The 19141-nt window shown below is 32.1% G+C and overlaps 1 protein-coding gene across 6 annotated transcripts in view; it reads right to left on the reverse strand.

The window, feature by feature from the left end:
- Nucleotides 1–2313: 2313 nt before the first annotated feature.
- Nucleotides 2314–19141, reverse strand: part of LOC138935909 (uncharacterized) — a 71371-nt gene continuing 54543 nt past the window's right edge. For 3 of the 6 annotated variants that reach the window (XM_070300823.1, XM_070300825.1, XM_070300826.1), the window contains 4 exons: nucleotides 16650–16769; nucleotides 14225–14496; nucleotides 8640–8756; nucleotides 2314–7897 (listed from right to left, as the gene is read on the reverse strand). In XM_070300823.1, the coding sequence (XP_070156924.1) occupies nucleotides 7678–7897; nucleotides 8640–8756; nucleotides 14225–14496; nucleotides 16650–16769 (729 nt within the window). In that variant the 3' untranslated portion in view covers nucleotides 2314–7677. The remainder of the gene's footprint in view (nucleotides 7898–8639; nucleotides 8757–14224; nucleotides 14497–16649; nucleotides 16770–19141) is intronic. The other 3 variants (XM_070300827.1, XM_070300828.1, XM_070300829.1) reach the window with 2 other exon arrangements.

A 19141-nucleotide genomic window follows, 5' to 3' on the forward strand; every position in this document is an offset into this window, starting at 1 on the left:
GAGGAGGCCGAAAGAGAGAGGGAGAGACTCCCCGGCGGACGTCGGGAAGCTCTCCAACGGGACGAAGCGGCCGCGAACGGGAGGGGGACGCGGGGAGAACCTTTTGCTGGCAGGACCCGCCAACCCTTCACGTCTTCCGGCCGCAGAGGCGCGGCACAGCGTCGCGCCAGGAGGCCCCAACGGGGGGAGGTCGACGGGCGCGGAGACAGTCGTCCCTCGCAGCTCACAAGACCCTTCCCGGCAACGGCGTGACGCGGGCGGGGGGAGCGGACCTGGGGCCTATTGGCTCCGGTCCATGTCGGCTCCCCCTGCTGGCGCGCAGGGCCCGCGAGACACGCTGGTCCGGTTGTCGGTGACCCGGGTGGGGTTCCCGGGCCCGGCCACGTCAACCCCGCGACGCCAACGGCGGGAAGTGGGAGAAAGGGGTGGTGGTCCCCCTCTCCCCAATACGAGCGAGAGTCCCCACGATAATGGGGACTCTGGGGGGGAGGTCAACACTCCTCCCCGCGTGGAAGGCTCGCAGGCGGAAGGCTTCTCCAAAGTAGTGCAACAGCCAGATTCCGGAAAGGCCTCCTCTAACGCCCGGGCCTAGATCACTCGGAGGGGTTTTAGTGGGTAGTCCCCCGGCCGTTTGTTTAGGCCGGGGGTGAGCCCCACATAACGCCGCCTCGAACCCTATCGAGGCGGGGTATGCGTAAAGGCATTTCCCCTCCGTTACCAAAAAAAAAAGGTTAGATTCCCTCTCGACGCCCTCTCGACGGTGTGCCACTTTGACATGGTGAGAGGGCTCACCCTAAAGCTCCTCTTAGAGGAGTGGAAGGGTGCTAAGAGCACATCAGCGCGTTTTGCGTGTTGGGGTAGAGTCTGGGGCATCGGGGTTGGGAAAGGGCCTCTTTAGGGTGCGGGGGTCACGATTGAAAACCAGGCGGACGCCTGGCTAGTAGATCGGGGGCAAGAATGTCCTTAAGCCTTTCGCACGGCCGGGGGGGAGTCGGGTGGGTCTGGAGAGGTTCTCGCATGCGCTAGTGCGCAAACCCAGGACGATGAATTCTCTGGGTCGGCTGTCTGGAGGAGGAGGGACCCATAGCTTGGCTCAAGTCCCGAATCTGAAGGAAATACAGGCAAGGCACTTCCTCTTCGGAGGGGTCATTAAGAATCACGAGAAAAGATGATTATTGTGTGACTTTATTAGGAAAACAGCTTTATATATAAATCTGCTAAAAATAATATTTATTTTCCTGTAAGGAACATAAGATTTCTTAATTGGATTCATCATACACGATATAACTTTATTATTTTGAATATTTTTATCTTTCTGATCTGAAAACAGTCACTGTGTATTGATGGTGTTATAACTCATATACTAAACTTATTCTGATTATGATTAGATTGTAATGTCCATTAAATAATGGCTAAATTACTTAGAGTATCTCTTATCACTATTCACTTGGAGTTTTCAATTATATGGTATTAGATATAGGATTTATATCCAAGTAAATAGACAGAGCTTCTTATTCATTCGCACCCTCAATCGATCGAATATAACTTCATATACCATTGATCAAAATTCAGATCAATATGATCAGAATTCTAATCTCTACATACAAACGCACACACGCACACACACATACATATATATGTATATATATATATAATATAATATATGTATGTATATACATGCAAGTTATAATAATAATAGACGGATATTTTTTCTTTGTAAAATTGCTTAATTCGAGTCTTTCTGCCCGTTTTGTAAGAGAATATGGATTTTTTTTAATTATTTGGTCTCTTTGTTTAAAGCTATAATTATCAATATCTGGAGATAATTGAAATCTTTCAGTTTTTTTTTATACGATTGAATGTATATGTATGATAGCTCATGCTTTGATTCATCTTATATCGCAATCTATTTATTTATTGCTAATAATGTATTATACAATTTTTTTATCCAATGTTTTATTGAGTAATAATTTATATTTCGTTGTATCAAATTGTTTCCAGACAATCTATATATGCTATACATACTAGCCATATATACTAGCCATTAACATATATTTAACGGTAAACTCTCTGTCATTTCATTATTCAACGTAAGTATCTTTTATACGCATTTAATAAAGAAAAAGAAAGTTTATAGTATCCAAAACCATTAATATTTCAATTACTTATACTAAATTTTATGTTATTTAATTAGATATTATTATATGTATATGTATATATATATATATATATATATATATATATATATATATATATATATATATATATATATCATTCGATGTCACTGCTAATAAACATTTAATATATATTATATAAAAATTATCTTAAGATATTTTGAAGAGAAAGCATTGAGCGAAACATGATTTTGAGTTGATTTAAATAAGACATTTTATTAAATATTGCAAAGTTTTTGTATTTATTGTAAAAATTTTCAGATTAGTATAGTAACTTTCATCTTGGAATAAAGAAAGTTTCTAATAAATTAATATCATTATATTGTCATATTAAACAAATTATAAGTTTTATGTGTTTATTTTTTTAAATTAATTAAAATAAATTATATATATATATATATATATATTGAGATAGAAAAGAGAAATAAGCTGGAAAGCGTTAAACATAAACGCTCAATTAAGTAGTTTAGCGCACAAATGAATCTCAGCATGAGCTCCCAGTATTTAGATATTTTTCCACAAAAACAATATTGTTGTTTAAAATTTAAAGCATTGCATCATCACTCTTTCGATCAACTTATAATATATGAAGTATTTGTCAATACACATAAATATGTATGCATTTACATATATGTATATTTGCGATATATAAATCTTAGGCGGCCGTCAGAACTGCTGGTTCCGAGTAACACAAAATTTCGTGCAAAAGATCATGCGATGCAAATTATAGTTATTATAAGCAACAATTTTTTTTTCTACCACGCAGCGTCAAAAGTTGGCCTTGTTTTCCATGTTTTACAAAATTATGATCTGTAAATTAAAAATGATTGCTAACAAGATCTCGATATTTTCCTGATTTTCTGAACTAACAGGGCGCAAATATGCAAATTTTATCTTTCGATACACACAAGCGACGATATACAATTATTCTTCGCGACACATTATCTTCCATATTTAACTTATCTATATAAAAATTATACATATAACGTAATTTAGAATAACATACTTTTAAAAAATCACTCGCGCTGTGTCATCTGATACACAAGTATCGAGTAGAATAAAAATCAAACATGTGTCGTGTAAGGCTGCGATCTTAAATTCTGAAACGTGTTCTAGGAATTACAAGGATCGTCCGTATGTAAATTTAATTATTATACATATTTTAATATATTATGTATATTGGTCGTGGATATTTACACGCGTATTACAAGAGAAAGGAACGCCACTTGATCGCGGCCTATCAATGGACGAGATAACAAAAATGTATGACTAGATGAAAGATCGCGAGGCACCTATTATCGATTTTTATCGTTTTTCTTAAATAGTTGCTATAATGACTGTTGTATAAACCCGCTCGTCATATAATTTACTCGTCCTTTGTAGTTTAATACGTGCGACAGTATTCGCGCCAAGATCTAAAAGCAATCTGAATTATCTTCTTAGAGCACTATATATTTTGGAGAGTACAAAATATTGGAAAATTATATATATTGCAGATTTATATAATATTAAAATTTTTTTAGGATTTAATATTTAATATTAAACATTAAGTTTAACTTAAAAAAAAGTTTATTTTAATGAAACGTACGTTGAAATGACAAGAATAATTTTGGGCTAGTTTGTTAAAATTTTCAAATATTCCTTTAATATATCTCTGTGCTATACTTTAAAATACAAATAAATAAACAAGTAAATATATATTTTATTTCTATGGACAAGAGGTACAATAACACTATTTGTTAATACTATACAAAATTGTAGTAATGCAAAGATTAATTAATAAGTTTCTTTCCATATTAATACATCTATAAATTACAGATAAAGTTATAGAAAAGTTATCTGTAATAATATTGCACATCTATTTGTAAAATATTATATAATATTATAATATCATAATATCGAAAAGGAAGTTTTGACTTTATTTCTTTATACTATTGATTCAGTGCTTTAAAAACTTAAATTTTTGTATTAGTTTTGGAGTGCAACTTAAACATATGGAAAGCTTACATGTTTTTATTATTTTGGGCACTCAAATTTTATAAAATTACAGATGAAAAATTTTAATTGACTGTTGGCAGGTATCGATGAATAAACTAATCGTAAAAAATGTATGCTGTGTGTGTATGTATGTGGGTATGTACGAAAAATTAACTGAATAGGAATAGATATACTCTAATATATGTATTTTTATTAAATTAATTCAATTTCACTATTCAACTGTTGAGAAGTTAAAAATAAAAATTGATCAATATTTGTATCTCCCGGATTATTGAGTTATATATTCACAGGGATTTATTGTATGTGTATGTATATAAGAAAAATGATCTTTTTCTCAATTTACAATGCAATATGCGAACATTTTATCGTGTAAAATGTTCATGCGAGTGAAAGTAAAGATATTTTTTCAAATATATATAATTTTATTTGATTGGTCCCCAAATTTTGCGGTTGATAAATTACCAGCATAATGATATTAAGAATTTAAAATATTAAAAATAAAAAAATCACATTTGGTTTTTAACGATATGTATAAATAGGAATGAGAACCCTGCTTGAAATATATCTTTACTTATTTTGTAAATACAAATAATGCTATAATATGTTTTTAAAAATCAGTCCCTTCGCATGATATGATTAAAGATTAAATCGTCACACATAAAAAAGTATTATATTGAAATGATACTAGAATAATAAGATAATATTTCGACTTTCTTGTTTAATAAATAAAGAGACATAACCATCTAATTATCTTTCAAATCTTAATACGATATTTTAAACTACAATTAATATCATATATTTTATTCATATAATTATAAATAATACTTATTTTATAACTTTTCAAAAAAGTATATATGTGTATGTATGTGTTTGTGAATGTGTTTGTAATAAATCCTTTTACCTTCAAATGTGCAATGTAGACTTGACCATATATTTTTGTCGACACCTCTTTACACTCTCTTGAGATTTTTAATAATGGCCCCTTCTTCCTATAACGATTGGTCGAAAGATACGAAGTCGAGGGAAGACCAATAGCGATGAGAGGCACGTGCTTCGTGATTGCGGTGAATCGTTATTATTGAAAAAAGTCATGCGGCTTTTTAATCGATTGATAAGGCGTTGTATTATAGGGTATTCCGGATAACCCGGTACGAGAATCTGTCGCACGCATTATTACACAATCTGTATTGTTCCCACGTTACGATGAACCCTGATAAGCGATAAGCCAATTACCGAGAGAAATTCTTTTCTCCTTGATATCTTTTAGAGACAGGGAATCTCGCAATTCAGCCGCGATTAGGTCCCATATCAAAAATCACGTTTCTACGTGCGTTTTGAAGAAGAATTTTGTAATCACACAGATACCTGAAAATAGCGATTTTTTTCTAAATCTTTGCTTAATTCGTATCAGTTTATAAATGATTTAATCATATATATAAAATTAGATATATTATATATAGAAAATAGCACATGTTTTTAGAAATAAATTTGTTATTAGCATATTTTCTATTAACATTATTAAATAATTTTTCTTTATATTTATTCTTCATTATCTTTTTTCTCATATATCGTATGTTGATATATGAGAAAAAAAGATAATGAAGAATAAATATAAAGAAAAATTATTGCAAACGATTAGAACACAACTCAAGTTTTCAGACATCAATGCGTTGAAATTTCGCACGCACAAGTCTTAAATTGTTTGGAAGAAATATATAATGTGTAAATAAATCGGTTTCTATCGCTCCTGATACGTACAGGGAGTATTTTCAATCAGCTGCATTTTTTCTTATAACGATAGAAGGACTGTAGCTGATTCAAGACATCTTATATATATCGTGATATAATTCCTATATAATGATATAATATCGCAAATGGTCGAGGCGTAATTTCAAATACGCGCGAGACTGCACATTTATCTTTGCTTAAGAGGGATCAAACAAGTAATATATGCCCTATCAAGTTAATCATTAATTTAAACAAATAATATATACCCTATAACTTAAAATAACATTTTTGAGAGCTTATCACAGGCTAAACATGTGCATAAACATCACAGACGTTTTGACCTATGTAGGCTTTAATCAGATGGAAATGCCTAATATTTTTTAATGGTTTTGCATGATTTTCACGATGCGCTATTTATCATTAGTAGAGAGAGAAATCTTGATTGATATATAAAATCCGCATTAACAAAATTAAATAATATAAGTCATATTAATATTGAAGTATTCTTTGAAATCATCCAATATAGACGTACATATATGTATATCTTTGTTATTATATTTTCTTTGAACATGATCTATATTATTATATAGACACTAGACGTAATTAAAAAATGAATATCTTTTTTTAATACATATCTAGATATGGCTTCAACATTAAATCGAAATGATTCAATTTCTATTCAATTTCAAGCTGCAACTAAGACTGAATCTTAGATCTTGATATAGTGTATCTTGATAATAGCGAGCACATAAAAGAGAAAAGCTGTTTTCTAAGCATTGAGACAAGAAAATGCAACGTGAAAATTAGGAAAGTGCAAAGAATGGAAGGAGACATATATATATATACATTATTACGCACTTGTTCGTGCATACAGGAGAATTGTAACTGTATAAGCTTATAAACAAGCAACCTCGAATGACATTCATAACTTTTATATCGCACGCTACATCAAAATATTCACAAGATATTAAGATATTACATTGTGAGTGGAGCAAATTTGATTATAATTTTTGAGACTCCAAAATAAGACAGGGCAAATTCTCTCAAATTAATATAAATTTATAATTATTAGTAATATAAATTAATAATATTAGGGATATCGAAGTAACGAAATTATTCACCAAGCCACATACTTTCTAGAAATATATGATACAAAAGATAGTCAAATTTGATCCGGACTTAATTTTTTTCTCGGTATATTCTTTATAATATAAAAGATAGAGATTTAAATTTTATGTTTTCCGACATGCGTATATAATTTTCTAGAGATTTTCTAGAAATATTGGAAAAAGTATATTTTAATGAACATAAGTCATTGTATTGAGAAGTAATTGATATTAGATATTGTATTATTTCAACCCATACCGAGGAATAAGTCTGGATCAAATGCGAATATTTCTCATAGTTTCGCGATTCCTATCAGACAAGTAGCAAATATATATTCATGATCTCTTCTAAAATGATTCGCATGAAAGAATATCGCTTACAACGAATAGAAATAGAGGAGATTGCATGCGATCGGGAAATCCTTGCTCTCGCTTTACTCGGATTATTTTATTTCGATTACGATTTCCTGAAGAACGTAACAACGTATAGTATGTACTATCGCAGAACGATTGCTATATCGATGATACGTTCGAGAGAAAGTAAAATATCCGGGCGATACGTGGTCGCGACTCACAGTTCCGCGATTAGGGACGAGATCGGATCGGGATGAGAAGATTGACCGGGTAGGTTACACGAGGAGTTCCTTGAGGAAGTCCTCGGCAAGCAAATCCTACAAATAGTCATCGACGCGCTCGCTCTCGTCCGGTGGACTCGGCTCACTCACGCTGAGGATCGGTAAACCGAAGTGTTGTACCTCGATGCTCGACTCTGTGGTTTCTCGCCTTGCATAATCGCAGCTCTTCGAGTGCCGGTCGGCGTCCGTGCGTCGGTGATAGTGATGATACCGTATCGGACGAGGGGGTTCGGATTCGTATGATCGCCGATAATACCTGTAGGATTTTTGGAATTAATCGATATTGAATTAGAATTTATCTTAACTTCTACCGCTTTCTAAAGAATATTATTATATGTTCCAATCTTTTGACTCGAATAGAATTTAATTAAACTAGAGTAGAGAATAGTTGGGAATATATCATATATGTTAAAATGAAGAATAATTTTTTTGAATTATTTTTCGAAATTGAATAAGTATATTAAATAAATATTTAAGATAAGATTTGATTCTATTTTTTTGGTTATTAAAATTTTATATCTATATATTTGAAATTTATCATTTATTTTATGTTTTGCAACAAGAGCCTTCTCTTATTGAATCTTTGGAAATACTTAATTCAAGCATCGTTCTGCGTGCATGGATATTATCGTTCTCGTATAAAGCTTAGCATACGACTAATTATTCGTTATTCTTTAATAAAGGAGGAGATATTTGTAGAACGAGACGGTGTCATTTATGATGACATATTTATGACCGATAACTTTCAGGGAAGTGCATCGAGATTTAAATATCGAGCGGCTGTTGTAAATTCATGAGAGAATGCATTTTATAATAGATGTTGCGGATACTGTTCTTAAATTATCGGAGAGATATTTGTTCGCCAAATATAAGCTTTTTATTAAGGGATTCAACCGTATTTCTTTTTTCTTTTTGACAATCAGAGAATGTCGAAGATTCATGAATTGTCACGAATTGTTTCGCGCGTTTAAATCGTAAACAAAACGAAATGCTTTCACCGCTCGTCCATGGAAGCAGGTTGTCGCATAGGGCATCTGACGTAATCATGATTTCCGCTGGTGCGCCATCCTCCGAAACGTTTGGCGACCAACGACGAAGATGCCACCGGGGAGTCTCTGAAACATAAGCATAATTATCTTTAATACGCTAAAGATTAATATGTAATTTGTATAAGATCTTATTTACACGCCATAACATTTACATTTGTACATATTCAAATACGAAGTTGTTACCGAACCGACTGCCTGAATAGTTTAATAATTAAATACCTTTTTTTTGTAGGATGAAATTAAAATAAACTTTCAAAATAAACTTTTTTGTATATGTGTGTTGCAATTAAATGAAAGTTGAAGTTAGATTGTAAATAGAGTTTCGTTATCTGATCGTTTATATATTTAAGTTGTGCGATTTTGCACATGTATAAAAATTTTTAACATTCTTATTTAGAAGAAATCGAATCACAACTTGTTGATTAGTTGCTAACTGTCAAAATAGTCTATTATTAACATGTATTGATCGATTGTTCTCTATTAACTTTCTCAGCTATTTGTAATATAATTACATAATTACGTTCGATAAAATGTATTCCTTTAACATTTGCTTAAAGGCTTAAACAAGGTTCAGCTCTCACATTGTTTCGTCTCGGCTAGTAACAATTATACGGCTATTATACAATTTCACTTCTTCATAAAACATATTCTTTTGCGCACTTTTTGTTCTACGAAATTATACTGCAATATCCTCGGCCTGTCTTGTTTGTCTTTTGCTCTCTTCCTACTATTTCTAATCTATTTCTTAATTGATTTGGCAACATATTTAAAAAATTTTTTTAAATATATATACACGCGTTACAATATGCTCCGTATAATGTTTTACTGTACTTTCATCCCTTCTAGCCGCTCCTTCTCTTATATAATCTAAAAACCATTTTTTTTGCTTCCTCACAGACCGCGAACAACACGCAACCGACCGCACCCTGAGCTGATCTCTGTTATGCGGCGCGACCATGGCCTTAATTTCCGTAATTAACAAACCTTGATCGATACTATAAAATCGAATTCGTGCGGCGAACGCAACTGTCACAATGAGCCGCTCGAGCAACAGGATCGAGGCGCTATTTGAGAGCATGAGCTCCAGCGACGAATCGGCGGCTCCTTCCGACTTTATAGTATCAGTCAAGATTTCCTAACGGAAATCGGGCTCACGGTAGAAAGAAAGAGAGAGAGAGAAAGAGATACTAATTAATAGCAATATTTTTAGTGAATTCAATCTATAGATAGAATATTTATGTTTACAGATTTACATCACATGCTACTATGATCATCAATTCTCGACTTTAAAATGGGCTTTATATATACACGATCAATATTGAATATCGCGTACATCCATCTGTTCTTCTTGCTAGCTTTGTATAAATTACGTGAATAAAAGATTCGTATTCAATGATTATCGTGGATTTATCAAGATGTTGCGCGATATGAGACTAAGACCAAATAATTCACGTAATAGCTCAACGATAGTAATCATAAGATAAAGTTCTGAATGTCAATGGAGATAAAGCTAGTAAGAAAAACACGATTTGCGTACATAATTGCAACAAAATCAAGCTAAGGACAAAGAAAGTTTGCGTATGTCGCATGCACACACGCGGGCTTTCTATAATTTATAACTTTGTATAGTAGTTGCGTTAGCGCGACACGCGCGCATGTAACGTTGATATTATGGAAATTATGCAAAAGCAGGACATTTGCAGAATATATCTAATGACATGCATGTGTAGCGATCATTGTAGAATTTAAAGTAGACCTAAATATACTTCGAAACATTTTTCTTGCCGTATTGTTGCTAAATCGCAATCGCGTTCTAGAAAGAGATATTTTAAATTGACAATATATACCGTGACATAGCACATGTATTGTGTAATATACATAAGAAATTAAAATTCTCTTTTTAATAAGAATAAAATACATATTTTGAATAAATTCTGTTATATATAATATTACACCAGTCTTTTAACTTTTGATATAAATATCTTTTTCAATAAAAATAAAAAAGGAACACGAATAAATTCTGGTATTTAATTATTATAAATAAATATTGGTTATCAAATTAAAATTTTTACAATTCAATTTAGTTGACCATCAGAATCAACGCACGAATAATACAGTATAACATACCTCTGCTGATAAAATTCAGTATTAACTTAAAAAAAGTTTAATGGTGTCAATTTAATTTTTAAAAAATTCTTTTTTTTCTCTTCTATTATTAACTCTTTTATTATTGAAGGGAATGTAAGTTACGTTAGTATACTTTGTGTATTTTCTATTTGAAGCAAATGTTTTTTTTTTAAATCTAATGTCATCTTACCTTTCTATTATTCTTATTGTTTATATCCATACATACAAAATATTGCTTAAATTATATTAATTTTTGACAACTCATTTCTAAGATGATTTAATTAATACAAAATCTATCTTATAATTAGATGTATTTTAATAGCCAAATGTATATAAATACAAACTTCAATCAAAAGCATTATATTAACAGATATAATGTAATAGAATATTAAAAGTTTATTTGACGCTTATTTGATCTATTAATTTTATCCTGGGGTAATTGCATCATTTGGTAGTTGAAAAAGTAAACGATCCACACAATTCGCGCAGCTTTTTTTTTTTTTTAATCAACGACGATCGTCGGCATTACCCTCGTTGCTAATCGCTGCTGTGCGAGTTCGCAACATGATGTAGCAATACGAGAATAACACACGGCAACGCGCGTTGCGAAAAGCGGAAGGTCGCGCAGTGCGAACGATTGCAAAGGATTGCAAAGTAGCAAAGTCATTTACATGCGACACGCGGGTCAAGTGGATATCGCCTAGTGAAATTCTGATCGATAAGCCACCCACTCGATGGGGAAGGGGGAATCTCGTGTATCGCGGATCGAAGTCGCCGCGTTCCCGCAACAATGCACTGCCGCGTTTAAATTCCCCGGACTGTCATTATCGCTTGCTCGCGTGACGCTGCGGGCGAAAGTGCACCTGGCTATGTTGCGGCCAGGTCGATGCGTTTATTATTCTGTGTAAGTCGCATCGGCGATGCATTCCTAATAACTAATATAGATTGCTCTGCAACCGATTATAAAACGAATTCAAATAGGCATGTTGATAGGGATATTTTTTCTCAATATCAATATCATAATAAGACAAGATAATCAGCAATAACGATATCGATAAATATAAATATTGCAGATTTTGATTTATCAAGTGGATTTATTCAAACGTAATCAGATATCTATAAAAAATTGTGGACACAGATTTTAAAAATAATAAGAGACAAAAAATAGGAAGTATTTATGAAACTATGCTAATAAAATGTGGAATCACAATATATTTCTTTTGCGTTTCATGCTGTAATGTACCAGTAATTATGCTATAAACAATATGAAAGTGTATAAAAAATATTATCTTCTCTTCTATAATTTTATTGTGTAATTATTACGAAAAAGTAACATAATAATTGATGCATTTTGATTAAATATTACTCTCTACTCTTTAAAGTTTTTTTTCGTTAATACTAAGGTATCTGACATAATCGAATATTGCAGAATGAGGCTTCACATATTCTTGTTTTTATAATATTTTATAAATTTTATTTTATCGATATCTAATGATAATATTCTCGGCATGATAACGTCCTCTTTAAGATTAATATCCTTTTTTTTGTAAGTTATAATATTTATCGATATTGTTAATAATATTAAGATTTTTTAATTCATTCAGCTAATCGCAAAAGTTCTGTAGATCGCATAAAGAGTGATAACGGGAAATTTTTTTATTTTGTCTGGAATTATATTTATGCACGGATGTGTTTAATTTAATTTGATACGTTAATGAACGTAAGCGTTAAATTGCAATTATATTAAATAAATGTGCATTGCATTCACGGTGGAAAAACGATGGCGTTTAATAAAATTACCAATATTTGTAACGTGTGAATATTGTACAAATATGCAATATCGTATATACGTATAATTTAGAAAAGTAAAATTAATATTGTAATTGTGTTAATTGCTATAGCAGTATATATAAAATATAAAATTGTTAATTACTACACAAATTATGTATAGCTTGAATATTGCTACGAAAAGCACGTGCCGCTGAAAGAAAACCTTTACGATATTAATAAATTTGTATACGTTAAATACATTCGCGAATGAAGGCTGTCTTACGGGATTTTGCAATTTTAAAATTTTGAAATTTTACAAATTTTTTTGGCTGTATTGTTATTAAAATTAAAATTTCTAGTTGTAAAATACCTTGTATTTGCAGCGAATAATACACAATTCGCTATTTCAAAATATCTGAATATCTGACTTACATATAAAGATTTTGTAGGAACTTATAAAAATAAAAAATTAATTTTTAGAATACAAATAAAAATATTCTTTCTAATATATATTTCTTATAAATTAATAAATATATATATATAAATTAATAAATATTAATTTAAACAATATTTTTTAGTATAAAATGCAATGTAAAATCTTTTTATGCCATTTATCTTGATAACTGCTATATTAGTACGGCTATTTAGTTTTATTTGTGCAAATGTAACTGAATATCTGTAAAAACACTATGAAAAACTCATGCTTTTATTGTAATTATTAAAATACACTACATACGTGAATATGTTAAAGATAACTGTTTTTATACATGATAAAAATGCGTCATTTGATGAGTCCTATTGAATTATGTAAATATTCATAAAATTGTTTGCAAGCAAAAACGCTGGACTGATACTAATAAATTGTAAAAAGTATAAGAATACAGGTATAGAAATATAGGAAGGGAGGGAGGGACCATAACATGTTCATCTAAAATCACAGTGCAGCTGGAGCACAATTTGCGTTCTGCGATCAATATAACGGTTTCCCGGGTCGGGACGCGAACCTTTGATAAACAAGAGAATATTATCGTTTTTATTATATCTTATCTGCATATCTTAACCTTTTAAGATATCACATAATATATCAAAACAGGATGAGACATATAGCGTATCTGTCCAAGTTATTGAATCATAAAGATATTGTCTCCACGCTGCGAATGGCAAATGCGATTTCCTTAGAGAGCCTATTTAGATTGATTCTTTCAAGACTATGAAAGCAATATATTTCAAAATATATATTTAATCAGACATATTTTTAACTGCAATATACAGGTTATATATGTAATTCTATTGTCGCGAGTAATTATTTCAGCTTCATACGCGCTGGTATTTCACTTCTACAATAACTTGTATGTATTATATCTGATTTTATATTGTAAGAAAGAAGGTAATAACTAATTAATGAAATAAAAATTAGTTTTTTAAATTATTTTAGTTTTATAATAATCTGCATTATACATATATATGGAATAAACTAATGAATATTTTATACTAATAAAATGTATGTGTAAACATATATTTTTAGCCTTTGCGAATTGTCGGATTGAAAGATGTAACAAGTAAGAGAAACTTGGTATATATATATATATATATATATATATATATATATATATAATTACTTCTTAAATTTAACTTACCTTGAAGAAAGCTGTTGACAACCGGGATCCAACAGCGCTTCCATATTGTCTTTCGTTGCACTCTCGAGACTACTCTGCCTCCTTGATTCTTGATCGTCAGACTTATCGTCCTGATTTGGTTTCAGGAAAGATTCCCGGTCGCCCTCGATACCGTCGTCCCTGGAATTTCTTCGTTGATTCTGTTGGCGATTCGTCGACACGAGAGGTAAGTTATCTGCACTGCGAACCTTACGACACAATTTGGACGTGGAGCCGTGGCGTCGCAGAAATTCCTGAAACGAAAAAGCATTGAATGTAGTCAGAGAGAATTGCGCAAATGTAATTAGGGTAGCGTTTTACTTTTTTTTACAGAATTTTAACAGACTTTTTATAAATATGGTTTTACGTTGTGCGCCATTAAGTGTAGCACAATGAACAGTGCGATTAAAGACAGCGGCGCGTGAATAACGGTAATAGAAGAACATAATGCTTCTTTGAGCAGAAACATATCTTTAATTTTTAATCGTATCGTAACGTGTGCCTGCTATGTTTGCCTGGCACATTCTCTTTCGTATTTGAATTACTATTTATAAATTAAATATTGCATAATAAAGTCTTCTTCGGTTTTACAGGTTAATACAATGTTATGTCAGAAATGAGAAAAAATTTTGGCTAATTGATATAAATATTAAGGGGTTTATCTTACGACGAAATATTCTAATATTAATTTATACGTTTAATTTTATCATTGAAAATAACAATACGCTGAAAATGCAACAAATCTCGTGTACAATATCGATGTTGAAAAACACCAAACAAAATTTTGTCTTATTAACGATATCATTGTGCTAGTATTGTGCCAATTGTTAATAGTATCGTGCTAATCGCGACAGCAACGTGTCGTAATATAATGTGTGTATAGAAAGATTAGAGAAAAATACACGGAAATAGTGTACGACAAATAATAAAATAGACATTCAGTGCCGATTTAATGAGAACGCGATTTGAAAATGTATAATACACACATCGTTCATGCGGCAAAAATGAATTTGTCCATTTCCTTACAAGTAATCCACGAACATATTGATCACCTGTGGTGCACTACACCTCGCCTCAAACTACCTTGAACTTTGACGTTTGAGGTATCTCTTTCGCACGAACTCTTTCGTGTTCATTATTTATTGAAATAACTGTCGCACCGAGGGATATGGTTATTCCCTTCGACTTGGTTGCGTTATGTTAACAATATATGCCGAAACGCGCGATCTGAAACTATAACAATTGTATAACAATCGTGCTAGTAGAAGTAAGAAAAATATCGATACGCAGTTGTCGATGAGCGGATAGGAAACTTTTACTCGAGCTTTATTCGAACTTTTAATTCGAGCGATACATATAATCGCGACTATCGCGTTTGTAATGATTTGATCTGTTGTTTTGATAGAATAAGAAATTATTGAACAGCGCAACTCGTCTTGCAAAAAGAATGCACTAATGAACTATTATCTTTCCTTCGTGTTGTTGTGATTAATGACTACTCGCTTTCAAGACTCTTGTACGAAAGCTTACGAACGCTTCTATTTATCGCTATTTTTTTTACAACGTTATAATTGAATTTTTAAATTCCACAAGAAAAAGAGACACACACTATAGTCGATAATTTTATTTCTTTTATTAATAATATCACTAAAGCTCAACATAATGGAACACTAGCACACAATAAAAATTCGATCTCAAATTATCTATTAATTCATACAAATATTAATAATATATTTAATTAAAAAATAATTTTTTATATATAAAAAATTATATATTTAATATTACAACAATTTATACAAAACACATATACTTGCATATATTGTACATGTATATGTATATTTCGTTTATCTTTCTTTATAATCTATTCAATGCTTTGCGTACAAGATTGTAAAAATTATTTTACCATAATTCATTCTGTTTTGTTAGTTGCTATCATTTAATAGCGCATCTTATTTTTTACGATATCTCGAAGATACACACATAAGATTGACATGTATCGTATTTGCACATTATTAGACGTATTAGGGGATACGAATCGGCTTAAGTTCTAAGATACGCAAATTTAGATTTCATCGGAAAAATTCACATATTTTACTTTTCAATTTCTAAATATAAATTCTATAGCCTTAAATTGCAATGGAGCGACGCACAGTTACTTTGTTGTAAATATTCGTATCGTGTAGTTGAAGCTAAATGTTTCCCTTGGAACTCGCTCACTGACTTCCGATTTCAATCTTCTCGATTGCTATAATCAGAAAGCGACTGTATGGGCCGGTTAGTCCATCCGGGGGAAGGTCGCGGGCGAAATCGCGCCAGCAGATCGATCGGGGGATTCGAGGACGCGGCTGTCTACCTCGCGTAATCCATCGATCTTTCTGCGTGGATTTTTCCCGGTACAATTACTTACCTGCGATAGGAAGCCGGCCACGTCGATGGCACTGTTGACGCGCGGCCTCGAAGTTCTCGGCCAGCCTAAAGCTCCGCCGCTGTCTAGGGAGTCCACGTGATGGCTCGACCAGTGCAGATGCTGGAAATTTTTAGTCATTTTTGATCACGTTACCGTCACGAGAGCGCAATCGACGGCGGTGATAATTGCAATCGAGCGCGGCCTCTCGAAGCGTGACGTTTTAATGCACGTGGGATCTAAGTGATAAGAAAAGTTGAGAGGCCGACGGGGGGGAGGGAGGGGGGGGGGGGCGTCGAGTGAGGGTGCCGTGAACAAGATTGCAGAGACGAGAGTGAACTACAGGATGCACCGCGGGGACTCCGCAATTTTTCTCTCGGTTATAAATTCGTTATTTCGATATCGATTTTTAGTCAGCACAGATTAGATAGAGGATCATTATTTGCGATAATTTCTTCACACTAATAAGTATCTTGTCAATAAAACGTCAAATTTCTTCAATTCGCCCTACATAAGACTAGTATATTTTTATCAAGTAAGAGAAAGAAACATTAAAAATTAAATCCTATTTTAAATAAAATTATTTTTATCCAGTAAACAGAAAATCTGAAGTTCAATAGCATCCTCATTTCACTACCCTCTTATGTTCTATTTCTTAAACAATTGCGATAAGAGTACGATTTCACGACTTTGCAATCTATGTTATTATGTGTATACGTATCTTTACATTTGCTCATTTAAGAGAATTTAAACGTTACAATTTTGAGTAAGTGCTAACGTATTATGGCGCATTTTACCCGTTTTTTTTTTTTTACAAATATTCTTACTATACTAATAACTATAGGTATCATATTTTATACCGGTTGTATTCTTTTTATTTTATGTATAAATATTTGTAGATGATTATTTCAGCTGAGAGATGGAAATACTTACACGTCAAAGTTCGTATATTCAGGATAATAAACGCTAATCAAATTTAGAGGCGATCCGAGAATTGATTTGGATGAAATTGTTATTCGCGTAAAATATAATTGATATCTGTCTCATTTAATATAAATATATTCATGTATTTACTTTATATATATATATATATATAATCGCATGTCTTTTTAATTTATTCAAGAATACTTCTTAATTAAAATGATTCACAACAAAATGTTTAAATAAACTAAATAATATTAAATCAATTATTCATTTTATACTCATATTTTTTAAAATATTGAAGATAGAGTAAAAATATTAAATTTTACACATGTGAGAACTTAAAAATATTTTTAATTCTTTTCCCGTAGTCTAACAATTGTATTGGTAACTCCGTTATTTTAATGTAATATATTATAATGTAATATATTATTTTAATGTAATATATAATGTTTCTTATTTTTCATTAAAAATGTTTTGGAACACATTTTCATCCCAATTTCCGTATCGCCTGTTTGACGCGTAAATCGCGCTGTCGTATCGCGAATACTATATATCTACACGAAAGAATCGTTGATGGGATGCAGTATTATTTTTTTTTAACGTATATTATTTTTTTTTATTAGGGCATAAATTTTCTACGCGATACGACGCGCTGCTCCGGCTCTACTTGAAAGCATTCTTGAATAAACTATAAGCATCTTCGTGACTCGATAATCGTGATAAAAAGCGATGAGATGTGTACTGTGCGAAGCATTGTCTGCTAAACAGCTGTCAACTCTGTCTAGCCATTAGTGCGAGGAGGTGCAATGTTCGAATCATAGCTAATCTATTTTGATGCTAGTTCATTCGAAACTAGTTCATTCCACGATACAAACTGACTTTATTTAGCTTTAATTAATATTACAATACATCTATGTTTGTCTTATAAATAAAAGCGTGTGTTATAAAACGAGAAAAAAATATAAAAACTTTGCACTCTTATAATAATAAAATATTAAGTGAACACTATATATATAACAATAATACAATTAACAAAAAATACAATTAACATAAAATAGATATATAAGCTGAGCAAAAAACAATACCGAGAACATGATATAAAATAACAGTATCCTACCTCGTTGCACCAATAGCGTGATTTTTCATTTATAGTTACTAATAATATATGATTCAAGCGGCTGCAGTATAAACTCCTGTGCGTGAAAATCTTCCCTATTGTGCTTAAATAGTGCCATATGTTTAAAGACGTAACTGAAATGGGACGAGTTTAACCGACTTGAAGCGATTGGAAAGCAGTGATCATATTTTTAAATCAAATTACTGGAAGTGTGGTTTAATGAAAAAGGAATATTTCTCGAAAATAAATCAATTGAACCGAGATTCAGAATAAAATGATGTCGTTCTTCATGTGCAGCCATGAATAAAATCGATGCGATTTCTTCTAAGAATTCATGTTCTAATGCTTTAGATGTGTAATAATATCGATATATAGTTTTGCTAGATATTATATGATAATCAGATATTATATTATCATTTTTACGTTATGATAATACGAAAAAGCGAATTGTATC

This window comes from Polyergus mexicanus, unplaced genomic scaffold (assembly GCF_030449975.1).
Source record: "Polyergus mexicanus isolate NDT 795.1 unplaced genomic scaffold, iyPolMexi1.0 SCAF_8, whole genome shotgun sequence".
NCBI classification, from domain to species: domain Eukaryota; kingdom Metazoa; phylum Arthropoda; class Insecta; order Hymenoptera; family Formicidae; genus Polyergus; species Polyergus mexicanus.